The sequence below is a fragment of the Microchirus variegatus genome (genome assembly GCF_963457635.1).
Source record: "Microchirus variegatus genome assembly, chromosome: 15".
NCBI classification, from domain to species: domain Eukaryota; kingdom Metazoa; phylum Chordata; class Actinopteri; order Pleuronectiformes; family Soleidae; genus Microchirus; species Microchirus variegatus.
Window position 1 is genome coordinate 9,853,047 of NC_139816.1, and position 26,833 is coordinate 9,879,879.

The 26,833-nt window shown below is 40.0% G+C and overlaps 3 protein-coding genes across 3 annotated transcripts; 1 reads left to right on the top strand and 2 right to left on the bottom strand.

The window, feature by feature from the left end:
- Positions 1 to 3,352: 3,352 nt before the first annotated feature.
- tyms (thymidylate synthetase) lies at positions 3,353 to 6,120 on the top strand (the record flags this gene model as incomplete). The annotated part of the gene is made up of 7 exons (XM_083901521.1): positions 3,353 to 3,566; positions 4,655 to 4,728; positions 4,851 to 5,025; positions 5,130 to 5,231; positions 5,345 to 5,520; positions 5,806 to 5,877; positions 5,983 to 6,120. 7 exons carry the CDS (start codon positions 3,353 to 3,355, stop codon positions 6,118 to 6,120), a joined length of 951 nt encoding a protein of 316 aa, XP_083757647.1.
- Positions 6,121 to 6,397: 277 nt separating this feature from the next.
- Positions 6,398 to 10,856, bottom strand: enosf1 (enolase superfamily member 1). Its single transcript, XM_083901729.1, has 15 exons — positions 10,740 to 10,856; positions 10,511 to 10,613; positions 9,762 to 9,877; positions 9,401 to 9,487; positions 9,291 to 9,317; positions 9,129 to 9,201; positions 8,752 to 8,790; positions 8,492 to 8,574; positions 8,294 to 8,416; positions 8,087 to 8,221; positions 7,904 to 7,945; positions 7,698 to 7,827; positions 6,758 to 6,857; positions 6,599 to 6,680; positions 6,398 to 6,513 (listed from the first exon to the last, which is right to left on the bottom strand). The coding sequence occupies exons 1-15, from the start codon at positions 10,818 to 10,820 to the stop codon at positions 6,421 to 6,423; spliced, it is 1,314 nt and encodes a 437-aa protein (XP_083757855.1). The 5' UTR covers positions 10,821 to 10,856; the 3' UTR covers positions 6,398 to 6,420.
- Positions 10,857 to 13,022: 2,166 nt separating this feature from the next.
- Positions 13,023 to 25,484, bottom strand: LOC310937686 (tyrosine-protein kinase yes-like; the record flags this gene model as incomplete). Its single annotated transcript, XM_083902014.1, has 11 exons — positions 13,023 to 13,231; positions 14,428 to 14,559; positions 15,553 to 15,706; positions 16,336 to 16,412; positions 17,406 to 17,585; positions 18,848 to 19,003; positions 19,339 to 19,488; positions 20,126 to 20,229; positions 22,348 to 22,446; positions 23,090 to 23,189; positions 25,181 to 25,484. The coding sequence occupies 11 exons, from the start codon at positions 25,482 to 25,484 to the stop codon at positions 13,023 to 13,025; spliced, it is 1,665 nt and encodes a 554-aa protein (XP_083758140.1).
- Positions 25,485 to 26,833: the final 1,349 nt, after the last annotated feature.

Genomic DNA, 26,833 nt, shown 5'->3' on the forward strand with positions numbered 1-26,833 from the left:
TCCTCCATCCAAAAGGCTGGGACCTCATTTGCAGGGTCAAGGCTTTTCAGCAGCGGGCTCAGATTAACAGAGGATTGAGGGAGAACACGGGAATTCCACATTCACCACGCATGCTGCCATATTGAGATATCACGATAAGAGCCGAGACGACTCAGATCGTGTGGAGGGAGATGCAAAAAAGAAAAAAAATTGTTTTTTTTAGACACTGTGGATGTATATGAGGGATGGTTTAGATTATATTTGTAAAAAAAAAACCTTCTATAATGGCTCATTAAATTATATTTTCCCAGTATAATAAGAAAAAAGATCATCATAAGTTTATCTGTTGGTGATGAGGTCGTGACACATAGTCAACACCTCCCCCTACTGGCAAAAAATCAGCATAAGACACAAGACTACATTGTTGTAGGAGTTTATTTCCTTCTTTATCTCATCTATAGATTACATTTAGCTGCTGAAAACTGAGGTTTGTAAACCACTCACTCCCCCCCCCACCAAAGTCCATATAGAAAATCAGTGTTTATAACGCACAGGGGATACAGGAGCTGCAGGTCGACTGCTGCCTGATTTATGAAGTTAGTGTCAGTTAGGCAAATCTGAATGAATTATTTCAAACACAGAAAATCATAAAATAAATTTTAAAAAATGACCGATGAAGGCAGCGGTGGATTAACAACTCAAGCAAGCTGTGGTGCAAAACTGTCGATTTTCTCTATGGACTTTGGTGTGAGAGAATAAGTGGTTACACAAACTCCAGTAGTCGGTCAGAAAAGGCTGTTTGACAGTGAGATAAAGCGGCAAACATATACTTAAGATACTGCAGACGACTCATTTTAACTTCTCACATACATGCATCCAAAATCTAAATAAATATATGCATGATTTGTGGTGAAAAACCAACAGATTTCCTTGAATGATTTCCTTCTTCTCCTGTTGTGACCTGAATGCTAATTATCGCCATCTGGTGTTTAACATAAAGCTTTTAAGAAGGTATTTCTCCATGTGCTGCATCAAATAATGTTCAAATATTACAGCGTACTTGTAATATCCCAATATGTGTGGGATATTGTATATATGCAGTACACATAAGCAATGATAGTCGTGTTTTCATTCAAAACAAGAGAACTGAACTACGTATTGTGCTAATTTTATGTCATTTAAGCATTTTTCCTTACTTAATTCATTTTTTTAATTGACATATATACCTTTGTAGGGTCTGTTAAAAGCATAATGTAAAGAAAAGGGTATAGTTCTTATTCTTTCCTGCTCCTTTCAGTCACGGCACAATGGACGTCTTGTATTTTTAATGATTCACTTTAGTTAAAATCTCTTCATTTTGTCAAACATTTAACATTGTTAATTATTTTTACAATTTAATCTAATTTTACTTAATGTGTTTCATTTAATTTGTCTGAATAAATGCATTATATTCAGTGAATACAGTGTACATGTACTCAAATATTCCAGTTTTAGCTTCTTCTTTTTTATGTATATACAGTGTATATATATATATATATATACACACTGTACTGTGTTGTAGTTCTAATACTTGTGTAATCAAGGAAATATATGTTAATAAAGTAGCTTTAATTATTAAATAAAGGTCATCATATTAGTTTGCTTTAATAACGTTTGTTGACCTGACATTCATTTGTGGATAAATGGCGCCCTCTAGTGGTGTGGTAATAAATAGCATTTTTAGAAAAATAATTTATAAATAGTATTATGAGGCTCTATAGCAGAACAGTCTGTACTCTCTGCCTCTTCAGAGTTTTGTTTTGCTGCTGATTCTTCTCCACTAAAGCACGGACAGGCTGTAAAGTGAGGATTGGGTCTGTTTAAAAACAAATTTGATACACTAAACCGTCTAACTTTTATTGTTAGAAGAAGGCGTTTGTATTTGGCAACAACAAAGTATGATTTATGAATCTCTTGCTGCAGGAAATGGCCTCCAAAAGAAAATCAATGCTGAACGAAACACAGTCCTGTCGTTTTTTGTTATATTCATGTAGTATATTTTATTGATGTATTACTTTATTATCTCTCAGGAAAGTAGGGATAGTTTTATCACATGAATATCTTATGTTGATGTGAAATCTTTTATTAAGTCAATTTATGTTCAATATTTGCCTAAATTAGCCTACATATGATGATTTTAAATTAGATTGTAGTGCTTCTGAATGCCCCAAATTATTAAGAAACACAGATACATGTGACAACAGGCCTGTATGTGCTGCTTTGTGACACCCCCTGCTTTTTAGACCAAGGTTTTTGGGCCTGTAAATACTGAATGTAGTCATGATTATTACCGTAGTGGCCTCATGTTGACCTTTTCCTCAAGGGGAATTCGGAAAACTGGGTCCATTTGTGGATTGTGCGTCACCTGTAAAGTGGGCAAACTTTAGTTGACACTTTTCAGCAGCCACAGAGTTTAAGATAACGTAAGAAAATATGGTCAAATAGGTAAATACGAAACAGAAATATTGTTCAAAACCTGTTAGAATATTACTGGAAAAGTAATCTACTCGAGGTGATGGTGCAATACCTCCAGGTAGTGACATTTGGAATAACATGAGAATGTACAAACCGTCAATATGTCAAATTAGTTTCACTCATATTAATCAGCAAATTTAAGAGAATCATAAAGAATGAGGACTGTGGGTGTTTTTAAGACTTGTAAGTTCTATGTCTTTAATGTGACATATTGCGTTAATCTTTGATCATATAATAAATAAAAATATAAAGAATAGAAATAAAATCATTAATTTTAATGCCAAATCAAATTCTGTGTTTTCATATTTATTTTTCTTCTGTGGATACCCAATCATGTTGCGTGTACATTTCACATTTGTAAATAATTTGCACGTTAAGTTGCACATTTTACTGTTACACTTATATTACATTGTATGTATCAGATGTTTTTTGTTATCTATTTCTTTTGACTTTTGTTTTCTTGACGTACACATGACAATAAACACGTTAAATCTTTGTGCAAACAATATGGGTAAGAAAACGACACAGAGGTGAGGAAAAACGAATCACTGTTATATATTTATCTCTATACGAGTGAAAAGTGTCTGAAATACTTACATTTAAACGGTTGTTAACGTTGTCTTTTCGCGCCTTCTGCAATGATTTGTTTTGACTCACTCAGCTTTCCTGAAATACTGAAAGGCGGGATTTCATTGGTCCACCCTCTAAGTCCCGCCTCCGCCTTCTCATCCCATTGGCTGTTCCAAAACGACAACAAGAAACTCATTGGCTATTCGTCCTTGAGGGGCGTTCCTAGCGGGAAACTTAAGAGCTGGTTCTTTCACGGTGAAGTGGTCTTTTTTAGACTTTATAGCACAAAATGCCCGCCAGTTCAGACGTCCAAGCAGAGGCGAGCGGTCAGAGGACGGAGCAGTGTCCCCGTGTAGAGACCAGAACGCCGGGTATTTCCTGTGATGAACGCGGGTACCTGGACCTGGCCCAACACATTCTGCAACACGGCCGCACTAAAGGGGACCGAACCGGGACTGGAGTCGTCTCTGTATTCGGGGCTCAGGCCAGATATAGTCTGCGAGGTGAGCTTGTTTTGACTTTAAACTCTGCAGTTCATTCATTCATTCTTTTATTCATTCATTCATTCATTCATTCATTCATTCATTCATTCATTCAGCGTCCGTTGGCGCCAATCGTAGTTTACTTGGAGCAAAAGGCGGGGAACAGCCTGGTCTATGCGGTTCACAGTTGTAGAATACATTATATGTATATAGGTTTCTACATGCATTATTGTATGAACATTATAACTGTCATAATTTTTTTTGTCAAATTAAAATTATATCACATACTTTTAACACACCGGACCTTTTAATTATCATTATCATTATTATTATTATTATTATTATTATTATTATAATACCACAGTCCATAGAGATTATCTGCCCTTTTACACCAGAGAATACAGGAGTTGTTGCACCACTGATGCCTTCATGAGTAAGTTTAACTGTGTTTATATTATTGCTTCTGTGTTTGAAATCCTTCATTCGGCTTTACCCAAGTGACACAAGCTTCCATCAAACTGGCAGCAGTAGATGAGCAGCTCATGTGTCTGCCCCACACAAGCTAAAACACATATTTTCTTCATGGACTTGCACGGTAGAAAGAGTTGCTAACAAACATCAGTTTCCAGTCAGAAAACGTGAATAAAGTGGTTAACAGCAGACAAACAATAAAAAAAAAAAGTATTTCCTTGTGTCCACAAGCCTCAGGAGTGTTTCACAGTGACATTTCTACAAACCTGAATTGCCACTTTAAAGCATTAACAGTAAGTTAAGCAGAGTGGCCTCTTTTGAAATGTGCAAAATACCCAATATAAACTTGCAAAAAAGTGTATATGGAAAGTTGTAGTCATTTTTTAAAGTAGCTGAATGGATGAAACAAGAATGTTTATTTCTGTTTTGTAGGTCAAGGATGAGCAACAAAAATTGCAAAGAAACTAAGTCACCACTTTGTCCACCAGGGGTCAGAGACGAGTTCATTTTCAGCTGTTAAAAAATTCTCTTGCATGTCTTGGTCAGACTTTTTTTTAATTGTTTTTTGGGACATTTAGTTGCTTTGCACCATTGGATACAATCAGTAATGTAAAATATCCTTTTTTCTTTTGTCTTAGATCAATTTCCATTGCTGACAACCAAGAAAGTGTTCTGGAAAGCGATCCTCGAGGAGCTGCTGTGGTTTGTTAAGGTGAGAAGCAATTCACAAACTGCTTTACTTGTTGTCAGTTCCCAGTGTGATTGGTTAGATATTTAACCTTGTTAGCACACAGCCAAAATGACTTGTATAAAGTGTTTGTTTTTGTTCAAAAGGGATCAACAAATGCCAAAGAGCTGTCAGAGAAAGGGGTGAAGATATGGGACGCCAATGGGTCTCGGGCGTTCCTGGACAACCTGGGGTTGACGGACAGAGAAGAGGGCGACCTGGGACCTGTGTACGGTTTCCAGTGGAGGCACTTTGGCGCAGAATACACAAACATGCACGCAGGTACCAGAGTAGCACCAAGAATCATACTTTTTGTTTGTTTGCTTCCATTAGCTTGACATTATTGGGTATTTCTTGAACCTTATTTTTGATCCTTTCTTCAACAGATTACACAGGACAAGGTGTTGACCAGCTGCAGAAAGTCATCGACACCATCAAAAACAATCCAGAAGACAGACGGATCATCATGTGTGCTTGGAACCCCAAAGGTACCGCAGATATTTAACCATTTATTCATTACAGACGGGAGTAGAACTCTCCCAAATCCTGCTTGGATGAGGAGTAAAAATCTAAATGAACATATGCTCTTCTTTTTTTCTAGACCTGCCCGCCATGGCTCTGCCGCCCTGTCACGCCCTCTGTCAGTTCTACGTATGCGACGGCGAGTTATCGTGTCAGCTGTACCAGCGCTCCGGTGATATGGGCCTGGGAGTGCCTTTCAATATCGCCAGCTATGCACTGCTCACGTACATGATCGCCCACATCACAGGACTCAAGGTAAGACAAGTTTATGACATCTTCAATACAAGTCTCACACACCAAAGTCCATAGAGAGTAGTTATTTTTAGCTCACAGGGACACAGGAGCTCCTGGTCTACTGCTGCGTCATTTAAAAAGTTTGTGTCGCAGAAGAAAACCCTAACAAAAAGGTATTCAAATGGCAAAGACTTTGGTTTGGGAAGTGATCGGTAACGTCGGTTTCCATGCCAGATTAAGTGGCAGACACATTATACAATCACATTTCATTAATTTAATATCACTGTGATTTTTCTCTCCTTTCAGCCTGGTGATTTTGTTCACACCCTGGGAGACGCTCACATCTACATCAACCACATTGAACCTCTCAAAGTACAGGTGAGCAAGTGAAAACCATTATTATTATTGTTATTTTAAATCTCTCTCTCCATTTCCTACCTGATTTGAAACTGTCACGAGCTCCTCTGTCGTCTCCACTTGCAGCTGCAGAGAGAGATACGACCCTTCCCCAAGCTGAAGATCCTGAGAAAAGTGGAGAGCATCGACGACTTCCGCGCGGAAGACTTTGAGATCTGCGACTACAACCCTCATCCTGCCATCAAAATGCAGATGGCTGTGTAACAATTTGTCGACTGGTGCTAATCGGTACTTAATGCAATTTGTTTGGGTTAAAGCAATGAATCTACACTCTAATTGGCGTTTCATTTAGCTTATTTTAAATATGATTAATGTATTTCTGTAAATAAAAAGGAGTTCTATTTGTTGTCGACCTCTGTTGCGTGAATTTCTTTGTGTATCAGGAGAGCAATTCACCAGTTCACTGAGTGTAAAATTGAAATCACAGCAGATTGGTTTTTATTTTAACTGAGTGGTCTAATTATAACATTTTTTTAATGCTGTCGGTGATGAAGAGGGAACTCCTCACTTGTTCATAAGCAGCTTCCATTCTTCTCCTTCAGGGTATTGGTGTCTTTGCACGGATGAGTCCAGCATCTCGCAAGAATAACCTGGATCCTGTAGGATTAGGAGAGGAGGAAGAAATAAGTGAGGGATTAATTAACAGTAAAATGGATAAAATTCATTTATAGCTTGTTTGTACCTTTGGAGGCAGGTAGTGTGCGTCCTGAATCACCACAGGGCTGGTGAAGTGCTCGTGGAGGTGGTCCACGTATTCGCACATCCTGGGGTTGAAGGTGTGACGATGAGACGCCGACTGGTTTTAAAAAGAATGAAGTGAAACGAGACGCTCGGCTCTCACCTGTTGTCGAGACTGGCAGACACGCACATGTAGTCGAACAGGATCAGATGCTGGACGAGCTCGCACAGACCGACTCCTCCAGCATGAGGGCACACAGGGACTTAAAAGAAAGGATGTGTGCGTCATGTGACCATGGTGTTACATTTATATGAAAGTCTGATGAATACTTGGTTTGGCCAATTAAGGGAATCTAATTAAGTCGACCTTTTTATGATTACATTGTAACATTTCCTTTGCAAATTGTTGGATTATTAAAGATAATCTATGTAGTAGTTATATGTAAAGAAAAACAGAATATCAAAATAGGATGAATCCATTTTTTTCAGACTGCAATTTGATTTGAAATATTATTCAACCTTAATGAAAAGAGAAAAACGTTTAATTTTCAGGCCATACATTTTCAATTTCAAGCTATGTAACCATTGACCTAGTCTCATTTCTATCTCTTATTACTCATGCTTTTCACTCTTCTTTCTGAGGTTGAACTAAAACAAACAAAAAGATTAAAAACTAGAGAAAGGTAGTCGGATAGTGCAAACCTTTGCCAAAGCTACAAATCTTTCTTGGGCATCAAATCAGAAAATAATACCAAAAATCTGCCCTTAACTTCCTGATTTATGCTGCTCACATTTTATTTGTTGATTAATTGCGGATAATAAACTCCTTTCTGCCCTCTAGTGGAAGTTAAGGCGAAACAAAAAGCTGTGTCTTAGCACTCCGTTTTCAATGTTTAACGCTACACTACTTTATCAGTGCAATATACTTATATAATTTCCCAAGTACAATTTTTATTTATAATGTAAATATCAAGTCTATACTGTCTATATTATATAAATATATATGTATATTATGCTTAGTGTTAATATCTTTATATGTTGTAATTTTTTTGGGAAATGCATGTTTATTATTTATTATCTTTATATTTATCTTAAACTCTCACCCTGGAACTTGTGGGCCATCAGCAGCACAGCCAAGTTTTCATTGACGCTGCCCAGTCGACAGCTGTCTATCTGGACAAACTGCAGCGCCGAGGCCTGGAGCAGCTGCTTAAACATCACTCTGTTCTGACACTGGAAGAGGAGAACGTCGCGTTATCGATCGCGTCCGTCGGCGAACGCGTCACTAAAAACAAACCTGAGCACTGACCTGCTCCCCGGTTGCCACTCCAATTCCGAGCGGAGCCAAAGCCTGCGAGAACAAAAACCAGACAACCTGTGATTATTATTGATCAGGTCTATCGGGCTCAAACTGCAGAGCTGAAGATATAAAAACAACTGAGCTGAGTTCATCGTCATATATTCTGAACATGTCTTCAAACATATATATAACCTTTGAGATTGTAGCGTGACCCAGGACGTCGTCTGGAGACGTGGGCTCCTCGATCCACAGAGGTTTGAACTCGGCGAGCCTGGACACACAATCGATGGCCTCGGCTACATCCCATCTCTGGTTGGCATCGATCATCTGACATATTAAAAAAAAAACTTTTAGTAACTCTTCCCTGAAAAGTGGTCAAAACAGGTCTCACAAACTCACTAAAGTGTTATTTGGTCCGATCATTTCCCTGATGAGTCGACACCTGCGAATGTCGTCCTCTAGGTCTGCACCGACTTTCACCTTGAATTTGGTCCAGCCACTTTTAAGGGCATCTGTGCAGAGCTTCAGACAGACAGCTGTCAGTCAGTAAGAGGTCTTTTAACTAGAGATAGATCATGTATTTTATATCACAGAGACCTGTCTGAGCTGCTGGTCCGAGTATCCAAGCCAAGCACAGGAGGTGGTGTACGCAGGATATCCCTTTTTCAGCATCTCATCCTCTGGCAGGTGAAAGACGGAGTTCATAGAGATAATAAATTCTCCAGATAATAAAGCAGTCATCGACTGTAGGAGCACATTAGCAGGATGAAAGCACTCGTGTTTCACAAAATGAGGCAATTTTGAGTCATAAAATCTCATTTAGCCACGTAATTAAAGACTTCCTCTAACGCACTCACCTCTCTGCTGTTTGCCAGCCTGTGCCTTCATAAGTATATCTGAATTAGAGGAAAGAAGAAGGAGACTTTAGCTGTGACTGCACAGCAAATGCAGGGGTTTCCTGTAAGATAGGGTTAGGTTCTATGCCTTTTTTTAAACCTCAAACTCTGACGTTTTGATCCACTGGATCCAGATGACTTCGATCTCTTATAGATAGAGCTTATAGATGGGATTAATCCTGATCTTTTAAGACCTGTGTGCATCTGAACTTGTTCAATGGGACTTCCTAACCTTAAATACCAAACCTTAGTAGGAACAAAAATCAGATTGATCATCATCAAAAACTGGACACAGGAAGTTGCTAAAGATAAACCCACGCCAGTCAAACCAGCCTCACCTAGAGCCTCCTTCTCCGTCAGTGCGTCAGTGATGTATCTGAAGTCGATGCATGACACAATCTGCTCAGGATCCTAAAGTCACAAACACACACACACACAATGCCACAGTGACATTTCCTGCCGTGACGACACTCAGAAAACAAATCTTTCCTGCGTCTCACCATGTCCACGAGCAATTTCCATAATGGCTGCAAGAAAAAAGATGACAACAGGCCGTGAGGTCACTCTATGTGTCATACTCATGCAGGGAAATCATGTGGGATGGCCTCACCTTGCCCTCCGCCCTCGCCCACAGGTCCCACACGGCGTTCAGGACTGCGGCTGTGGCCAGCTGGATCACTCCCTTCTCTGGTCCTAACTGAGTCCAGCAACACAAAGGATTCACCAGTAACCTTTAGTGCTCCATTTAAATATTAATTCATTGTCGACTGTTTTATCCTCCACACGGGGGTCATGTGGGCGTTAAAAGAAAGGACATGTCAGCTGTTGTGGTGAGGAAACTGTGGTTCCGTTTTTGACTCTTGTTTTTAGATATGAGTAACTGTTTACTAGAGTTTAGTGTGAGGAGGAGGTCAGGTTGAATAGTTCACTCATACCTACGCCACTTTGCACAATCCTTCTCCAGCTCTTACCCATCTCATCTGGCCGTCGCTGGTCAGGAGGCGGTAAAACCCGCGGAAGTCGCTCACGATCTCCTGCAAACATTTGCCGACCACCAGCGCAGCCAGGGCTTCAACTGCACACACCACTGCAGGAACAAACACGTTAAATAAACTATAGCTTCACCAGCACTTTTGTCATATCTTCATATACTGTATTTTTAAAGTACACCTTTTTTTGTATTATACAGTATTTTTTTCTTTACATTTTTAGTGTTAATAATGTGTTTTGTAAAGTATTTTTTTAATGCTTTACCTTATTCCTCACTTCCTCTTTTCTGTTTAATATTTGTCTCTCTATTTAATGTGCTGGTTGGTGGGTGGGGGGTTGAGTTGCATTGCTCAATAGAAAACGGTGCTATAGAAATATATATATAAATAAGTCTAATTGTGTAGTTGTACTTGCATTTTAGGTATATAAACCTGACTATTATTTATATGTATACGATATAGATACAAAAGCTTCTCCAGCACATTTAAAATACATTTTACACACTCAACCTTTAGGCAACTTTGGTTTTCATACGTAATTATTTAACTGTTATATTTTAATGTGAAGTTTTATGTGCAAACTCTTAGCATATGGACAGATCTGCTGTAGGAGCTGGAACTTCGGAGCGTTTTTGTTGCACCTGAACGCAGCACCAGCAGTCCTGTTGTGCTGATAAAACAAGTTCACTGTACACTGTATATACACTGTGTGTGAATTAATGTTTTCTCACCAATTTCGGTGCCTTTTCCTAAAGTAAAAGTGAGGCCGAAGCCTCTGAGTCCACAGTCCGTGTCGAGGACAACATAAGCGACAGAGTAATCCGGGTCTGTGTGCTAAAGTGTGGGCAGAGTGACAGGTAAACCAGGTCCACGCGCACACAACACACTCGCTTCCAATGACGTTTAAAACAGTGTCAATGTTAATAACGTTGAAAACAAACAAACTGAAAACATACGAACCATGGCATCCGAGCCGTGCTGCTCCAAAGAGGTGGGGAATCTCACATCTTTAACGGTCAACTTAGTTATTTTGTGCGACATCGCTGGAGCTGGACTGTGTTTACGGTCCCTGAAGTGTTTCCGCGACATCGGCGTTGAACTCACTGACCCCGCCCACTTCACATAAAGGCTCAGACATTTGTACGGAGCCCGGTTAGGGTCATGGTGGGACATATTTTTCGCAAAAAAATATTTTCTTTAGTTTCAAACATTTAGAAAATGGTCACATATTGAGGTATGATGGTGCATTTTAACGCTGATAAATAGGGAATATGAAATAGGCAACAAATGTTGTTGTTGTTGTTGCGTCATTTCTTTCCATTTTTTTGGTCCTTTTCATTCAATTTAATTTAGAATAGAGTTTCACCTGTAACAAACACATACAATAAAGCAAAGGTCCCAAATATGCAGCCCTCAGACTGATTCCATGCAGAACGCAGTTATAATGGCTTATTTCTGTATATATATTTTTTTTAGATTCATAAATTATTTTAGCGTACGTCAACTGTATTTTGTTCCATATCAATACACTTATTTTGAAATTCAGTGACATATTGTCTCTAATATCATTATTGCAATATCATGATGGAATAGTGGGATGTAATGTCAGCTCACATTGGCCACCACAATTGCTTTTCCCAATAAAGCTGGACTTTATAGGTTTACTGGCTCAGTGGCCTCCAAGTCATTTGAAGTCAATAAAGTCATGGAATAAAGTCCAGATTGCATATAAAAAAAAAATCTGACTTTTGGAGATGCTGGGGACACGGTAGCTGTGTTCGGCATTATTTAGTATTTTTGTGTCACTTGGGTAAATCTGAATGAAGGTTTTCAAACGCACACACAAGTCACAGAACTTTTCACCCAAACACAGTTGAACTTATTGCTGGAGGCAGAAGCTGAATCTAACTCCTACTGAATCGCTGATTTTCTATATGGACTTTGGTGCAGATAGTTGAACAGTTGACAAACTGACAGAACCTCTAGTTTCCAATCAAAAACTGCAGCCTAATGGCAACGTGAGGCTGCAAACACATGCTTAGGACATTGTAGACTTTAACAGGTGTTAAAGTGGTGTGTCTTTATGTTTTCAGTGCATTCTAAAAAAAATTCTAACAAATGAGAAAGAAAATTATAATTATGTTTTTTTTTATTGTACAAATTCTTCAGATCAGTCATCACCCACTTCCTCCCTCGCTAATGTAACACCATCATGTCAAAAATTGTAATAATTATAACAATACTATTAATAATAATATAAAATGAGGATTTGATAATGTACAAAGCCCTTTTATACAAGCTAAGTTGTCAATGCTCCATTTTTAACACTGTCCTCATGAGTAAATACAGGAACACGATGCACTGTAAAAAAAAAAGAAAAAAAAAAAGGTAATCACGAGCATACAAATAGCTTTTGCAGAGCTACGTTCAGAGTCTTCAACAGTCACGCTGTAGAAAAGCAGATGTTTGTTTGTTTGCAGCTGTGGAGGCCGTTATCATTCAATGTCTTCAGCTTTTTATAAAAGAAAGCCAGCAAACAGCGTCCGAATGCTGAGCTCTGCAGTCGACGGGTCCACGAGTTTCATCGTCGTTTTTACTTGCTGCAAAAACCAATAACCTGGTGACACATTTATACAAACCACACTTGAGATTATATGACAGACGCTTTTAGCAGACGTGACCGGGCGATGTGGTGACAGACCCCAAATGAAGCTGTAGATACAGGTCCACGAAATATGAATAAACTCTTAGAAACATTAGAAAACAAACTACTGTTTGGTTATCCTCTAATCACCCCCAATTTAAGACGGATGTACATTGCACTGTAACTGAAATGTAGATGTGAGATCATCATCTATCAAACGGACCGTGATAATGACCATCGACCCTGTCTCCTATTCGTTTATCTCCATCGCTGTGATGCGTCGTAATAAAAAGACTTGACAATTTGGAGGAAAATGAAGTGACAGATCCCCACATTAAAACACACAGCTCTCTGCTCCTACCCTCGTCATCACAGCTTCTTTCACAGCAACATAACACCATCAATCCACACTAAAGACTCGTGTAGTACCATGGATTGACATTTAAAAAAACAAGGACAAAAAATAGAAATAAGGAAAAGGTAGAGCACGTAGTGGTTCATCGTGCGACTGACCCCAGATCCCACTTTCCAGTCGACTTCTAACAAGAGTCAAAACACGTTCAGCTCGTCCCAGCGTCGCCGCGATGCACAGTGACAGGCTATAGGTTTTCCCCGGGCTGATACTGTGGCTCTGTGGCGGTGAAATAGTCTTCCAGAAAAGACTGCAGGTACTCGAAGGTCGGCCTCTCGTCCGGCTCCTTCTTCCAGCAGACCATCATCATCTCGTGCAGCGACTCGGGGCATCCCTGGGGGCAGGGCATGCGGTAGCCTCGCTCCACCTGCTCCAGCACCTCACGGTTCACCATACCTGAGGAGGGAATGGTGAGGGTTTTTCTTATTATATACGTATTATATATAGGCTTATATTATATCCTGTAATAGAAAAGGGCTGAACATTGATCATACCTACAGTCAATACAATGTATTAATATACAACAATATAATACTAGACAAAGAAAGGTGAAAAAAGGGAAGCTCACTCTAGGAAATGTCTGTTAATTCTTTTCTGTTATATTATTTATTTACTATCATACCAAGAACAACACATTTTAGCCGTTTAACTAAAGGCTCACTAAATAAAATCTATACAGAATAGAATCTACGACATCTTACGACTAAACACAGTCAGAAATCACACCTCCAGACTCCAAACAACCCTTTTGTGCCACTATCGTGTTTCTACACCAGGGGGCTTCAAACTCAAATGACCTGGGAGCCACTGAACTGTTTCACTGTTTCAGTAAAGGTGATGATATTTTACAAAATTTTCAAAATAAAAAGTGCTTGTGTTGATATGAAACGATACATCATTTGCCATAAAATTGTACTTGTGATGGAAAAAATAATCTTTCTATTTAAGAAAACAAAACACACAAATACCTAATTAAAACTGAAAACTAAGTGCACAATGATTATAAAGGGATATAAAAACTCATGCAATTTATATATACATTACAATTGTCTCAATAATAGTCAGGAACTGGCGACTTCTACTCTGGCTTTGAAAAACCCCTCACATGAACATGCACTAAACATTCTCAATCTGTCAAAATGATTACACTGCTGCAGATATTTTAACTTCGTCTTTGCGGTAATTCCTCATTCCTTTAGTCAACTATAAAAATGGTTGTAATTATTTGCTGCCAATGCTCTAATCTATTAATTAAAAAGTGCTCATCAGATAAAAAGCTGATCTGTGTGAAAGTAGCGCAGGACTCTGCGGGCGCTGCTGCCTGCAGAGTCCGTCTGGCAGATGGTTATAAAAAAAAAACGAGTGGTGTTCAATCTCCTGATCGTCCCCCCCCCCACCAGATGGTCTCATCTAATCTCAAATGTGTGTGTGTGTATGTGTAACTCATGCAGAGGCATAAACCACCAGCACAAACAATGTCAGAAAGCTTTTCCTTCATCCTCTGATACGAACAAACACAGAATCACTGAAACCATGATTCTCCCTGACATAGATTTTCAGTGTGTGTGTGTGTGTGTGAGTGTGTCATTTACCCGGGTAGGGAACTCTGCCTTTGGTGACGAGCTCGGTGAGTAAGATGCCGAAGGACCAGACGTCTGACTTGATGGTGAAGCGGCCGTACAGCGCGGCCTCAGGTGCCGTCCATTTGATAGGAAATTTAGCTCCTGGGTGGAAAGTAGAGAGGAGAAGACGAGGGTGATATGAGTCCACATACTGTACGTACATTTATGGCTTTATTTATAGGAAACCACAATTGGCTAATTCATGCACAGTTACATTATTAAGAGAGAATTAAGGTATTTTGGTAATTGATTAACTCTTAGAACACAGCGCATTTAGGCTGTAGGTGAGCAAAACGAATGTACAGAGGCTATAATAATGTGCATTATAGAGTGTCTTATATCAAAATAGATATAAGAGACTTAGATAAATACAAAAATAATCATAACTTGGACTCAACGACCCATAAGAAGACGAAAAAATAATATATATGAATATATGAAAATAATCATTAGTTGCAGCTAATAGAAAAGGGGCATGCTGATATAATTCATGTTTGTGTACAGTAATGTCAGACTGTGCATCTCAATTTGGGTTTTTATGACTTGAATAATTAGTGGTATACTTATTTTCATTAGCCCGATATACTTAATAGGAAAATGGGAATGTTTTATGCACATTAACACATGATTTCATTATCAATTCATGTATTTTCTTGATAAATTGTCAAGCAAACGGTGAGAAAATTGTCCTAAAATGACCAAAGATATTCAGATATCACCTTTAATCAACTTAATGACAATAAAATCAATATTTTTTATGCCTTTCCTTTTGTTTCAACTATTATTTATGGTCTTTAAAGTTAACACGGACATCGATCTTTCAATAGTTTGACTGTAGATGAGCAGAAAATACTTCTGAGAGACTCAAATGTCAAAAGCTGAGATAACCACGGGGAGAGAATATGCAGAACACAGCAGAGAGGGTGAATCCTCCCACCGTGTGAAAAGCACAAATAATCAGAGGAGGAAACAGGAGCATCTGGTTTCCACTATCAGTCAAACTCACCACGACAGGGAAACAACAGGGAATTTGCCATTTCCAACACCTCATTCACCCGTAACTCTGCATGTATGTACTGTATGTACCATACCAACCTTGTCTGGCTGTGTACTCGTTGTCTTCTATCAACCTGGCCAGACCAAAGTCAGCGATCTTGCACGCCAGGTTGTCCCCCACAAGAATGTTGGCAGCGCGCAGGTCCCGGTGGATGTAGTTCATCCTCTCGATGAAAGCCATGCCGTCTGCGATCTAAAACAAACCCAAACACACGAGACATTTTCCTGACTGCCGCTTCTGGAAATAACTTCCAGAGTGTTCCAAGTCAAAACTGTGCCACATCTGGGAGAGGAAGACGTGCTCACCTGAGGGTATTGTTCTCTTTTTTTTATTTTTATTTAAATTTAAATGTGAAGTGTAAAAATAGAAGTACAGTAAAGCTGCAGTCAGTGACACACTCCAGTTAAAAGCTGTTCTATATTCTGACACTCCGTCAGTGATCTTGAGTGATTTCAGTGGCACGGGGCTCTGACAGTAAATCTAGAGCTTCTTTCACATTACTTCAGTGGAAATAATGCAGCGTTTTGCATTCTTCTTCAAAAACCAAAGCAGACAAAGAAGAAATAACCGTGTCCACTTAGGTCTTTCAATCCCACTAATGGAGATTGTAAGCTGAAGCCAATTTTAACACATCACCACCAGCCAGAAACACATTTAAACCTCGGATTTAATGGGTTTTTTTTCGACCAGTGGGAATAACGTAGAGTACAGAGGAGAGTTTTTTCACAGTCCCTCAACAATTTATCCAATCCAATCACATTCAGGTTAATAATAAATGGTAATAAGGGGAGGGGACAGCAGGGGGGAGGTTCTCGCCTCACCTTTGCAGCCATGTCCACCAGCATGACGAGCTTCAGGAATTTGCCGTCGCCCTCTTTGAGGAAGTCGAGCAAGCTTCCTGTACAGAGAAGTAAAAGAGATTACATTACAGGTACAGGTACAGGAGGGTAGAATGTTATATTTTCTTCATAATTCATCAAAAAATGTCATAAAAACTCTTGTAAATCAAGTGATTTGCAGCCTCACCACTAAATCTGTGGCATCACAGGGAGGGTTTGACCAATCACAGCCGCAAATGAGAGAATATCCCTGCAATCCTATTGGCTGATTGACTAAGGCTACAGATTCTTTCAGATTGAATACTTCCTACACAGCAAAGAAACTTAAGAAAAAAAGTAACTCTGACAGGGTGCGACATAAATGCAATAAAACATGTTTTTTATTTGTGTTTGATTGAATGAATGCTCATTAACTCCATCTGAGCTTGGTAAAGGATGGTATTCTTGCACAAAATAGGCAAATCAAAGTGAAAGAGAGTTGTGTTTTTAGAACTTTTTAAACAGTGCTCAGTGTTCAGGCTCATTTTAGACATACGTGCCGTTTATATGTGTTATTTTCAGCTTCCGTTTTTAATAAAACTTGATTATATGGTCTTTTATTTATGGTCTTACTCTTTAAATGAGCTTCTTATGCTGCGTTAAAGGCTAATTTGATCTATATGAACGTATAAAATAGGAGGAAAAACAGAAGTTGAACTGCAGGCGTTTAGACACTCATTCTCTCACACACACAGAGGCGTTTGTCACAGAGTGAACATTCAACAAACACATAAATCTAATTACTCATAAAAACCCTGAAGGAAAAATAAACGATTTGCAGCTGATGGAATTCCTTCCTTCAAAAAAACGACGGCAGTTTTCAATTAGCCATCCAAGTTTCACTGCCTCGAGGAACAAGAGGGACCTCCGAGGTCTTCCTGATCTGCGCAGCGTATTAATTAATAACACGTATAAAATATACATGTTTTCAGTTCAACGTGAGCATATCACACATCCCTAGACCTCATCACTGTTCTGTGCTGTGCGTCTTCTGCAGCTGCGGTTCAGTTCACCTTTGCACATGTACTCGGTGACGATGTAGATGGGCTCCTCGGACACCACGGCGTACAGCGGCACCAGCTTGTCGTGCCTGAGCTTCTTCATGATCTGAGCCTCTTGGAGGAAAGCCTCCGGCGACATGGTTCCCGGCTTCAGCGTCTTTATCGCAACCTTAGTGGTGCCGTTCCACGTCCCTGCAGCAAAAGGGAGAGAGACGTAGAAAAGAGTCCACAGTGTTGTAATGAGTGTCGTTCTCGGACGAGGAGCGAGACAATATCATCAATTAGCTCTCGTAATTGTGCCGACATGTGCTGTCATGCGTGAGCTCTCTCTCTCTCCATCTCTCTCTCTCTCTCTCCGGGATGAGCAAACACAAGGTCAAGAAGGGACTAATAAATCTGGAGCTGAGACGATCACGCTTAGATAAACGGGGACACAACAAACAGAGGAAGCTGCTGCAGGAAGTGGATAATTCAGTTTGGACTAAAATAGACTAGAATAAATATATAGGCTTCAGAGTGTTCATGTGTGTGTGTGTGTTCATTTAGGTGCATGGCGTGTGGGCTGATTACAAGCCTGTTCAGACCTGGTATGAACGTCTGTCCTGAGAGATTCGGGTCACAAGAGGAGAGCTTACGCCAAAGTGTCTGACACACATTTCAAACTTATCTGCTTCTGTAAGTAGATAAAACATTAACCTTTTATACACACTGAGAAACTTGCATAATCAAATTATCTCCCAATTTCCCACTGGAAATCACGACGTGAAGGTAGGTATCCTTGAAACCCTATATGCTAATTTTCAGATGCACGTGGCCACGTTTAATTACATTTGTGATAATCTGTCCATTGTATGCTGGTTTTTGTACGTGCACACAATACGCATGGTTTACTTTGTGTGTCCAAACTCCGTGTTTTATACGTGTTCACATCTTGGTTTCTCACTCAGCTCAGGTCACCTCCTCTTCGATTCTGAAGTGCTCCTCTCTGTGCGCTCGAATAACCGCTCTGAAACTGTTATTCTTCTGGTCGTTAATACCAGGTCTCAACAATTAAAGGCACCATATGTAAGAATGTGGCCAAAAACGGTTACTACATTCGAATTCAAAATATACCGAGGTCTTTTAGGTTTCGTTTTCTGACGTAACTGGCAACCCGTGGCAGCTGAGACTCTACTGACTGCAATGATTGGTAGACGGCGGTAGGTGGCGCCACATGCCAAAAACATGATTTGCAGTTTGCAAAATATTTTTTTTAATGCAAATATTTTGTCTGTACTGTTGTTGTTGGTGAGTTCAGTTTGTTATATGAACATTATTCCTGAGTCTCTGTGACATATTAGGAGGATTTTATGGCCAGTTGCTTTAGATTTCTTACATAATGCACCTTTAAATAAAGATCCATCCATTTTCTCCCTAAATAGCTTTCCAAACACATCTTTGCGTCTTGTTCTTACCCATCCAGACCTCGCCGAAGCAGCCCTGGCCCAGTTTGACCTCCAGCCTCAGGGACTCGCGTGGGATCTCCCAGGCGTCTTTAGCGAGGCCCTGCGTCTGTGGCTTGACCGTGGGGCAAACTGCGGTCAGCCTGTGGCAGAGCCCGTCAGCGTGCTCTGTGAGATAAGTGAGAAACAGAGGTGAAAATAATCATAAAAACGGCACGACACAGCACTTTAGAGTCTTTTCTATTATATCACACTGAAGTGAAGCAGCGATTTAAACTCAATAAATCCCCCCCCTCAGGCTCAAGATCATGAACGCATCATTAATTCAGAGCTGGTGCGGCCGACTCCCACGCTCACACTCTAATGTGGCTGCATGAAGTGACTGTGAGTAATTCTCAGGATGATACCTGGCAGCCTGCTCGACGACTGCGATGAATAATAAATAAGAGGGGAACAGAGACGGGAGCCGAAAAACGATTTGTACACCACACCACATACAGTACCTGTGTAGTGTTTGACGAGCTTCTGTAACGTGTCAAACTGGGCGCGCGTGGTGATGTAGTAGCCGCCGCTGTCGAGCTTGCGGATCTTGTAGTGTTTGACGTTGTCTCCTTTGACTTCATCCCAGTCTCGTATGGACAGGGAATAAGCACCTGAGAGAAGGGAGAGAAAGATCATTATTATCCATTTAAACTTTGCATTTTTTATCGTATACTTATAGAAACTCATTTTAATGGAAAAGTACGGAGCCCCCGAAGTGACATGGAAAAAAAAAATGACGAAAGAAAAAAAAAATTGAAATCTTGAGTTTCAGAATTTCCAAAAAATGATGAAAAAAAAAAATTCAAAAAAAATAATAATAATTTTTTTTTCTTTTTTTTTGGAAACTCGAGATCTTGAGTTTGAATATGAAAAAAAAAATTTGAAAAAAAAATTGAATTTTTTTTTGGAAAATTGTACAAAAATTTTTTTTTTTTTCATATTTTTTTGGAAACTCGAGATCTCGACTTTCCAAAAGATTATGAAAAATTTTTTTTTTCAAATAATTTTTTTTTTTTTTTTTTGGGAAACTCGAGATTTCAGTTTATTAATTTTTTTTCTCATGTCACTTCGGGGGCTCAGTACCGTAGCTCTTGAGTTTGAATATGAAAAACATTTTTTTGAAAAAAAAAAATTCATAATTTTTTTGAAACTCGAGATCTCGACTTTGAAACTCGAGATTTCTTTTTTCTTTTTTTTTTTTTTCAAAACTGAGTAGGACTGTAACTTTAGTATGACATAAATGGTCACCTTTTGTTGTTTCGCTCTCTCGCACCAAGTACGTTCCTCGATGGTTCCCCGTGATCAGCAGCAACCTCTCTGCGTCTTTGCGGCCCATTTTACCAAAATACCACCTATAAAAAAACAACATGAGGAAAACGGTGAAGCAGCTTTAATACTAAAAGCTAGGGTTCAACCAAATTTGAAAAAAAACTAAACCACATTTGGAAATAACCAGATGCATGAAATTGCACACATCATGGCTCTCAAGGAAAATGATTTGTGTCAAATTCTTTTCCTGCGTAGGATTTTATTGTCTTACAGTGAATTCATGCATGTCACAGCATAGTTTCATTAATATGGTTTTGAAACGAGGTGTTTAATATCGCAGTGTCTGCATCTGATCGAGCCAGAAACAGAAGTTGCTGTGTGGTCCAAGTTCATATTCTATGACATTAGAGAAATATGATCTTAGTCTAACTAAGATCATCCATCCATCCATCTTCTACCGCTTTATCCTCCACATAGAGACAAACAACCATCCACACTCACACCTACAGTCAATTTAGAGTTTCCAATTGACCTAATTCCCATATTGCATGTTTTTTAGACTGTGGGAGGAAGCCGGAGAACCTGGAGAAAACCCATGCACACGCATTGAGAACATGCAAACTCCATGCAGAAAGACCGGGTCACGAATCTGGGTATTCTTGCTGCAAAGGCAAGAGTTCTACACCACTACATCGACCATATGGCTCTGACTAAGAGACTTTTAAAATACATTTAAATGTATGTTAAATTTAGGCTCCTAAATTTTTTTTTTTATGCTTCATGGATCAACTCGCTGCAAGCTTAACGGCAAACTAATCTAATACAGTGATCCTCAAAGGGTTTCATAACAAGAACCACCTGAGAAAATACTGAGGTCTTGAAGTAACACCATTATCATTAAAATAAAGACTTTTCACAGGAGGAAGATTTAGTCCCCATTGTGTTAACCCTGTACGTATATAGAGATCATATTTGCACTTTCTTTTAACTGTTTATTATTTTAAAATTGTGTGAAATTTCTGCACTGAAAAGGAGAAGCTCTCCGAATCTCGTTGTACACTGTATAATGACAATAAAGGGCGTTCAATTTTCTATTATAATATTCTTTTCTAAGACCATTTGTTCTCTCATCGCCCTCCTGTTCCTCACATATACTTCACACACTGGTGTAGCGAGAGATGAGGTGACTGTAATTTGTTGTTCGTTTCATTTTCCACATACTCATAGAACGTACCACAGATTGAGAACCATGGGGTCGACAAAATTACAAGCTGAAAGGTGGCCTTTGGTGTCCACCCCCCCCCCCCCCCGACTCGTGCTTTTTTTGTGCCAAGGACGGAGCTACAACCGTTGCTGTGCGTGGAAATGCGCTGATTAAAATCACATCATGCTTCTTCCAGGTCGATAGGCAGCAAACGTTGGTGTGTGTGCGTGTGTTTGTGTGTGTGTGTGTGTGTGTGTGTGCGTGTTTGTGTGCGTGTTTGTGTGTGTGTGTGTGTGTGTGTGTGTGTGTGTGTGTGTGTGTGTGTGTGTGTGTGTGTGTGTGTGTGTGTGTGTGTGTGTGTGTGTGTGTGTGTGTGTTTGTGTGTGCAAGCCACGTCAGATGAGATCACGCGGAGTGTCATTAGACTCCGGGTGCATTTGCCGTAAACAGAGAGTCATCGTGAGCAGAGGCGATTCTAGAGTCTGTAGGGGCCCTAAGCAAAAATTCCCAGGGGGCCCTTCCTTCCAACCAGTGTTCATGTATGAGTTCAAAATATTTGTATTTTTTTTCGAAATGAATGAAATAACAGGGGAAAAACCCTTGTAATTAAAAAGTATGTGGAAATATAAATGTAAAGAACAATAAAATACTGTAAATAGCTTTTAAAAACTATATAAACTGAGTAAAGATATGCATTACACTGTAAATAATCATCTTTATTTTCCAACTTGCAGAACGATAACTTCACACAGGTTAAAGTGAGGTGGGGCCCCTTTAGGGAGGTTTCCTACTGAGATGTCATTGCAAATCACCCATTGTTTTTTAAGGGTGATGGGAATGTACCTGGTCACTGCACATTTCAGTAAAAACAGCCCTCAGGCTCCAAGTGTCAGGGGCCCCCTATCAGTTTGGGGCCCCAAGCAGTTGTCTGCCTTGCCTGTTCACAAGCTGCGCCCCCTGATCGTGAGCTTAAAAACACACAGAAACATGGCCTTACTCTTCAGCCTGGATGGAGTCGGCAGGAGCCACGTAATTGCTCGGGATGTAGCCCGTCTTCCCCGTGTTGATGGAGCGAGCTTCCCACCAGTCTCCCTCTCTGTGGGACGATGACAAAGAGGCAGATGTAACAACTTAACAGGCAGGTACTTTAAAATGTATTATCAGATATTGGATATTGGAAAACGCGTAAAAAAAAAGATTCCCCCTCCCTGATATCACTCATGAATAAAACAGTGGGCTGAATCGGCTGCTATCTCCTTGATTGTATGCTGGCGTCCGCTAAAGCTATTATATTTTATGTGTGTTTATTTTGCACAATAAAGAAAACGTCTGCTGCAACATGAGTACGCAATTATGTTCATTTCATGACAGAACAAACATATACTGTCCCCATAAATAGTCCAATATCATGCATGTTTAATGGATATGGGAAAAATAGTTGATATTTGATGGGAAATGGGCCACGTATAAAATTATTATTATTCAAATTCTCAAAAAAAGTCCTCCAGATTTGACTGGAAAGATGTCGAATTGACTTTAAAAAAAGAAGAAAAAAAAAAGATGCATTACATTATAACGCAATAACCTCAGGCTTCAGACGGAGACAAGCAGCAATCACACGTTCACAAAGGCAGACGCAGATCGAGCAGGTGCAGCTGAAAAGAAAGAGCGAGGGCGCGTCGAGTGCACTCCTCCTCCGCAAGGATGCCCGTGTTCAAAATCGACGCGAGAATTCTTACGTGTTGTTGATGATCTGGAAGCGGTCTCCCTTTTTAAAAGTGAGATCGTCTGACGTCCTGGCTTCGTAGTCGTACAAGGCCACGAAGAACGTCACGCCACCTGAGAAACACAACAACACTGTTGTTAACACTCCCTTCTTTTCTCCCCTGAGCTTCAGAGCTGGAGGATAGATACACCCGGGGCAGACTGCCAACGTAACTCACATTCAAACCTACAATTTAAAGTCTTCTATCACGTTAACCCCTATATTCATATAGGAGTGCGTGGTGAAATCACACACACACTTTACACAGGCTGTATAGAGCAGCAGGAGGCAGCAGGTTTTTGTTTGTGCGACTGTTTAAAGATGGAAATTTATGCAAATAAATCTTTATTTTATTCCAGGTCTGAGAGTTCACACTGTGTTATTTGGGATTTGGGGTTTTCTTTATTTAAATGAATGCATCTCCTGCAAGGTAACACGAGTCACACTAGACTCCACAAATGGCGCTTTTCCATTATACAGTTCCAGCTCAGCTCGACTCTGGGGACGGGGTCATCGTAGCACATGCTGCACGCGACTAAAATGACTAAAATGGACACATGAAACAACTACAGAAGTCTAAAAACAACAAAAATGACTAAAACGGACACATAAAACAACTAAAATGACCAAAACGGACACATAAAACAACTACAATGACTAAAACAGACACACGAAACAACTAAAATGACTAATATGGACACAAAAAACAACACATATAACTAAAACGGACACACAGGGCAACTACAGGAGTCTAAAAACAACTAAAATGAATAAAACAGACACACAAAACAACTAAAATGACTAAAACGGATACACAAAACAACTAAAATTACTAAAACGGACACATAAAACAACTACAATGACTAAAACAGACACACGAAACAACTAAAATGACTAATATGGACACAAAAAACAACACATATAACTAAAACGGACACACAAGGCAACTACAGGAGTCTAAAAACAACTAAAATGAATAAAACAGACACAAAACAACTAAAATGACTAAAAGGGACACACAAAACAACTAAAATGACTAATATGGACACAAAAAACAACACATATGACTAAAACGGACACAAAAGGCAACTACAGGAGTCTAAAAACAACTAAATGGATGACTGATAACGGTTCTTTTTGTTCCTAGGATTCTATTCTATTCTAAAGAGACTTTAAACACTGTTCTGGCTTATTCTTTATATTTCACTGAAAACCACACACACATTGTGTCCTATTACAAATGAGGTCACAATGGTTTGTCATCTTGAGCTCAAATAAAACTCCCGGCAACGCGGTGAACTCTCATCATCATCTCATCATCCATCCTCCCACCGCGTGCAGCCTCGCGCCACGACGGACGACTTTCATATACCCACCACTGACAACAACGCTGTCCACAGTAATCTCATTATCTCCCGCAGGACAGCAAACACCGCGGCAGTGCCAGCACCTTCGCTGCCTGTCCGACAGCGGGGCTAATCCACTGCTGCGGAGGAGGAGGATTACAACCTTAAATCCCGACCCGAAACAGAAGGGTTTCGAAAACTCCCAATCTCGCTCGCTTTTGCTCTCGGGAGCAGAATCAAAAAATGTGAGACTGTTAAATCTAACAAGAGAAAGGATGATTGTCCTGGCATATTGTAGTGACTTTAAAAAACCCTGATAGGACATAACCTATCAGGGTATTATATACTTTAAGGATATAACTTATACCTTATAACTTATTCCTGTAACCTCCTGCCATTTATTAAATTCTGAGACAATATGTCTGAAGAATCTGGGAAAAAAACCTGTGAGATAATGCATAATAATAATCTAATCTCCCAGAACAGGTTTGAGGTTTGTCCTCCACATGAGGGTCACGGGAGCCGCTGGAGCCGACCCCGGCTGACACAGGTCAAAAGGTCACCAGTCCATCACGGGGCCAACAACCATTCACTCTCACATTCACGCCGACAGTCAATTTAGAGCATTTAGAGTTCACCTCTACATGTCTTTTGGACCGTGGGAGGAAACCTGTTTAGCAAAACGTGCAAATGATGTAGTTTCACTACAAGAAACTCACTTGAGACAGCCCCGGAGAAGGAGTTGGACACGGGACCGGAGAAGGACGAGGACATCCCTCCGAACGGCGTCATAGCCAACGACGAGCCGCCAAACGGCGTGAGGGAGTGGTTGAAGTTTGCAGCCGCAGAGCCAGCTGCGGACGAGGGAGGCTGATTCTGCTGCAGCTGCGTAGGGTCCGGCCCGTAGTGACCGATGTGAGGTGTGGCGGCGGCGGCGGCGGAGTTGGGGTCTGACGCCAGAGAATTCTCCGGCTGATATTTCATGGTTGGTCCTTTGTCCTCTTTGCTCTTAATGCAGCCCATCGTCTCGCCCGTCCTGGACACACACGCACACACACAAAAGAAAGAGCAGATTGGAGAATATCACTTTGGTTTTTATGATGTGAAATAAAGTGGCGGAGGCCAGCGAGATTCAGGATTAACGTCTACAACATAACATGGCGTCATGAAATGAAAAATTTAATGATCTGGTATTATCGTGTGTGAATCGTTTTGTTGTTGCTGCTGCTGCTGAGACTATAAACCGTGTGCTAACTGGGACATACGGGTAAACGCTAAATCCGCTTTGAGTCACTCAACGGTCAAACACGGACACACAGATTAAACCAGTGTGCATGTTTGGAGATGTGCTCGTGCATGATGCCATCTCTCCTTTATATGTTGTCATGATCTATCAGAGATTCCCCTAATGTTTAAGAACAAGTGACAGATTAAGGCCAATCAAAATTTCAAGTCAGTCCGAGATACTTTTTGTCTTTTTTGAAGAAAGTCAGCTCACTGTCAAAGTGCATCAGGGCAAATGGATAATTTCCTGAATTTCAAAAATGTATTAAAATTTTTCTGAAAGAGGTTTGCAACTTTTTTCAACGGATCCTTGTTCAGGGCGATGCCGACTATTATGATGGTAGATTTCAAGTCATTCCGAGATACTTTTTGTTTTTTTGAAGAAAGTCAGCTCACTGTCAAAGTGCATCAGGGCAAATGGATCATTTCCTGTATCTAAAAAAATCATTTAAATTATTTCCTTGAGAGGTTTGCAATTATTTTCAACGGATCCTTGTTCAGGGTGATCCCGACTATTATGATGGTAAATTTCAAGTCATTCCGAGATACTTTTTGTTTTTGAGACTAAAGTCAGCTCACTGTCAAAGTGCATCAGGGCAATTGGATGATTTCCTGAACTTCAGGAAAAATAGGAATACATTAGAGTTCTGTTAAAAAAACAGTAAATGAGCTGTAAATTTCAATGATGTTCTGTAATATTCACAGTAAAGCACTGTTTATTAAAAAAAAACACCTTAATACTGTGGAAATTCTGCCGTAAATTTACAGAAAGTATTTACAGTGTTTACAGTCTTTCTCCTGAGGCTCCATTCACACATCTGTGTGTCTAATCCTCGTATTAAAAAAAAAAAAAGATTTCAAACACTGCAGTGTCTCCTTGTTGCGTGGTTCTCATTCCTTCTTCTCGACATCATTGCGCTGAAGCATTCTTTTGGAAGGTGAAGGCCCAGAAAATGTGGAGACAATCAGCCACACTGGGAGATCAGAGTGGTCTCATTCAGCGAGATGAGTCCGGACTGAAGGAGGTGGACTTGGTTAATTGGATGGTAAAGGGGAGTGAAATAGACGCCTTTATTTGGAGCAGAGAA